The sequence below is a fragment of the Lutzomyia longipalpis genome, chromosome 4 (assembly GCF_024334085.1).
Source record: "Lutzomyia longipalpis isolate SR_M1_2022 chromosome 4, ASM2433408v1".
Taxonomy (NCBI): domain Eukaryota; kingdom Metazoa; phylum Arthropoda; class Insecta; order Diptera; family Psychodidae; genus Lutzomyia; species Lutzomyia longipalpis.
In genome coordinates this window covers 8,754,360-8,757,856 of record NC_074710.1, presented here as the reverse complement: position 1 = coordinate 8,757,856, position 3,497 = coordinate 8,754,360, and the positions used below count along the sequence as shown (strand labels likewise).

Here is a 3,497-nt window from a genome sequence, read left to right as displayed (position 1 = left end):
TAGTGATTAAGTGTTGATTAAAAGTTTAGTTTCAGCACCTCAGTTGTTGTCATGTCGCGTCATTTGCAAGAATTTAATCTTCTAAAAGTTGATTTCGATTTTATGGTTGATCATCTATCGTCTAGTATTACAACAGGACCATGGAAACATCGCCTCAATATTGTATTTTTTATTTGCTGCAATGCCATTTACTTTTATACAAATATGCTGCATTTTGTGAATGGTTTTAAAGATGACATTAACGTTAATATTCTCATTTCATTTCTCTTTTCTTTGGTTATGGTTGGGTATGGTTTAAGAATGATTGCGGGGTTTTTCAAAAGGAAAACAATTAAAACGGTTGTGCCGAATATTGTGGAAATGATTACAGAACAAGAGGAGGATGAGGAATTAGCCAAGATTATGGAAGATCACATGATGAAAGCAATTTGGATTTTTAATTTGTATGCGAAGTAAGCTAAAGAAAAAAATAATGCAATAATATATTTTATTTTTCTGCCACAAGTTATATTTCTTTTAAAAAAAAATATATAAGATTGAATTTAGTGTTTAAACAGTGCTAAAAAGTTCTTTCATAAATAAAAAAAGTAAAATTATTGAAATTTTTTCCTTTTAAAAACTCTTAATAAAGGAGTTCATGCACGAGTCATGTAAAAACTTATCCTCTATCGCAGAACAATTTTGACCCATTTCATCTTGTAGGGAATCATAAAAAAATAGAAGAATCGCGAAAGAAACTCCCCAATATCCACTGGGATCACACAGAAAAGGTCAAAAAGAGATTGCCAAAAAAATCAAATATTGCGACACCATTTGTAGTTTTGGCCCTTTAAAAAATGTTTCAAAAGTTTTTTTTTGGGGAGAAAATATTTAGTCAGAAAAGCGGTCAAAAGGGGGGCAAGAAAACGCAACTTTTCTGCACTAATTTCTGCAGATTGCAGAAAATTTGCGTTTTCCTACACGCCTTTTGACCGCTTTCCAACAAAATATTTCCTCAAAGGTTTTTTTTTCTTTTTCAAATCCAAAATAAACATTTATTACAAGATAATTGACACTTTCATTGATTATGCAAAATTAAATTGAAAAAAGAAAAAAAAACCTCCGCGGAAAATGCGCGACAAGTCAACAAAAAAGTTTTGAAGCATTTTTTAGAGGGACAAAAACTGCAAAATGGCGTCGCAATATATGATTTTTGTTTTCAATCTTTGTACTTTTATATGTGATCTCAGTGGGGAATTTCTTTTGCGATTTTTCTATTTTTTTTCTTATTTTCCACAAGATGAAATGGGTCAAAATTGATCTGCGATAGAGAAGGTTTTTACATGGCCAGTGAATGAACTCCTTTGCGTTTTAAAGCATATTCACTGTAATTTTCATACTAATACATTAATTGAATTTTCATTTTTTTCTTAATTTTCTCAGAAAATTAAATATATATTTGCATGTTTTTTCTTAACAAAAAAATCTCAATTTCCAGATGGGGAACACTTTTATTTTCCGGAGCAGCAATTATTATTGGTATCTATTTTCGCTTAAATGAGGAGTACGGACTTATGATGGATCTCCCATTTGAAGTATCCAACAGATTTTTGCGTGAAATTCAATTTGTGTTTCAAGCATTCTTTCTAATGATTGCCGCACGATCTGTAATTTCATTGGATCTTGCAATTAATTTTCTCGGAGTTCACGCAATTGCAGAACTCAATACTCTCATTGATTACATAAGGATAATGGATAGGAAAGTGAAGACACAACGTAACTTCTTAAAAATAATTCTCAAAAGACACTACTCTGTCATTGAAAATATCGATTTAATTAACGACATTAATTCTGAAGCATCTTTCGTGCAACTTGGACTGAGTTGCTTGGCCCTAATGTTTGGCTTTTCTTTCGTACTTCAGTACAAAACAGGCATTGGCAATTACCTTATTATTGTATGTGGTGCAGTACTAAGTCTACCTATTTGCATTCTCGGTGAAGTTATTCAATTTAAAACTGATCAATTGGCTAATGTTCTCTATCTAACTAATTGGTACGACCTAAGTGTGAGTGATCAGAAAGCATTCCTTATTATTCTTGGTATGGCACAGAGAGAATATCGCCTTAAAGCTGCTGGAACGTATGATGTTAATCTCAATGCCTTCATACAGGTTTGCTTGAAGGCTTGAACCTACAAAATGTGAGAGGAATTGATTTTTTTTTTAATTTCTTATAGATTTTCAAAATGGCCATATCCTATTGTGCTATTCTCTATAGTTTGAGTCAATAATTCATAATATACTTCACGATATAGCTCAGCTGAATTATCTACATGTGATCACTACTAGATGGCATCACTACACACAACGAGGGACGCTTCTTATCACAATTTTAAGCGCTTGACGCCATTGGTGTTGTTGTCAATAGTTTAGTGATTCAATTAAATATTGTAATAAATTAAATGTTATATAAATGTGAGAAAATTCGAGCAGATTGAGCTCAAATGTTGTAAAAGCACATTATGATTAATCCTCATTGAAAAAATGATGGATAATTTTTTGGTGTACAAATAAAATTTATTTTCCTAGCGGATAACAGACTTTTCATTTGAACTTATATATTTTGAAAAGTTAGTGAAAGTTTTTACAATTTCGTATTTTATTTTGAAATTTACAGTTGAAACTTTCCCAACGTGGTGACTTTAATTACAAAACTCCCGCCGTCAGAATGAGTGTGAAAGAAAAGCAAAGACGACGCGAGGAAACCGCCTTGGGGCGCAATAAGCGATCAAATTATACAAATTGAGTGCATTTAGTACACCTCTTCAATATCAAATGAATACGAAATTCTTCCTCAGTTTGACACACGCTTCGCCCACACCTAAATTTCGCGCAGAAATTAGTGCTTGTCGCACTTGTATATCGTCTTTCACAAAGCTATGGGAGAAATTCAATTAAATACTTGGTGGCAAAATCATTTAAGGCATCTTTACGCGCAAGTATGAATTTTCCTATTGTTGAAAAATAATTACTTCATTAATATTTATAAAAAACGGACTTAATAATTTTGGCGGGTGCCCGAAAGGCTTTTGTGTTGCGACCCCTCTTGAACTGCGAAGAGAGGTCTGCAGTTGGTAATATTTGATGATGGCATACCAGAAGGCCAACTTGTTCACCATTTTCCCGCACAACACTGGATAATTCAAAGTACCTCGCCCACTTGGCAGGACAAAAGGGTGTTCGCGTATAAAGTGCAAAAGTGAGGGGATTTTTCATCACATGGATGCATTTATTTTTGACCCCGCACTTGGTACTCGCAAAAGTTTAATTACAAGCTGGTTTTTTTATGCTTAAGTATGGTTCTACCAAATTAAGGTCACTTCACATACGGTGGGGTGATTCCAGTGGAATAATCTCTACATATTCCTTTTTTTTCAAATTTATTTTTAATTAAAAATTAATCAGAGAAAGCAGAAATAATACTAATTTTCACTGAGAGGTTTTATCTATAGCTCAGCG

At 32.9% G+C, this 3,497-nt stretch overlaps 1 protein-coding gene across 1 annotated transcript; it reads left to right on the top strand.

The window, feature by feature from the left end:
* Positions 1–218: 218 nt before the first annotated feature.
* Positions 219–2,270, top strand: LOC129796210 (putative odorant receptor 83c). The gene is made up of 3 exons (XM_055837994.1): positions 219–452; positions 1,478–2,150; positions 2,216–2,270. The coding sequence occupies exons 1-3, from the start codon at positions 280–282 to the stop codon at positions 2,267–2,269; spliced, it is 900 nt and encodes a 299-aa protein (XP_055693969.1). The 5' UTR covers positions 219–279; the 3' UTR covers position 2,270.
* Positions 2,271–3,497: the final 1,227 nt, after the last annotated feature.

Bases quoted from the DNA above. Each gene is read 5' to 3' on its own strand.
- LOC129796210 (XM_055837994.1), top strand. From the start codon at position 280: ATGGTTGGGTATGGTTTAAGAATGATTGCGGGGTTTTTCAAAAGGAAA. The intron at 453-1,477 runs GTAAGCTAAAGA...CTCAATTTCCAG, and splicing joins ATTTTTAATTTGTATGCGAA to ATGGGGAACACTTTTATTTT. The intron at 2,151-2,215 runs GTTTGCTTGAAG...AATTTCTTATAG, and splicing joins ATCTCAATGCCTTCATACAG to ATTTTCAAAATGGCCATATC.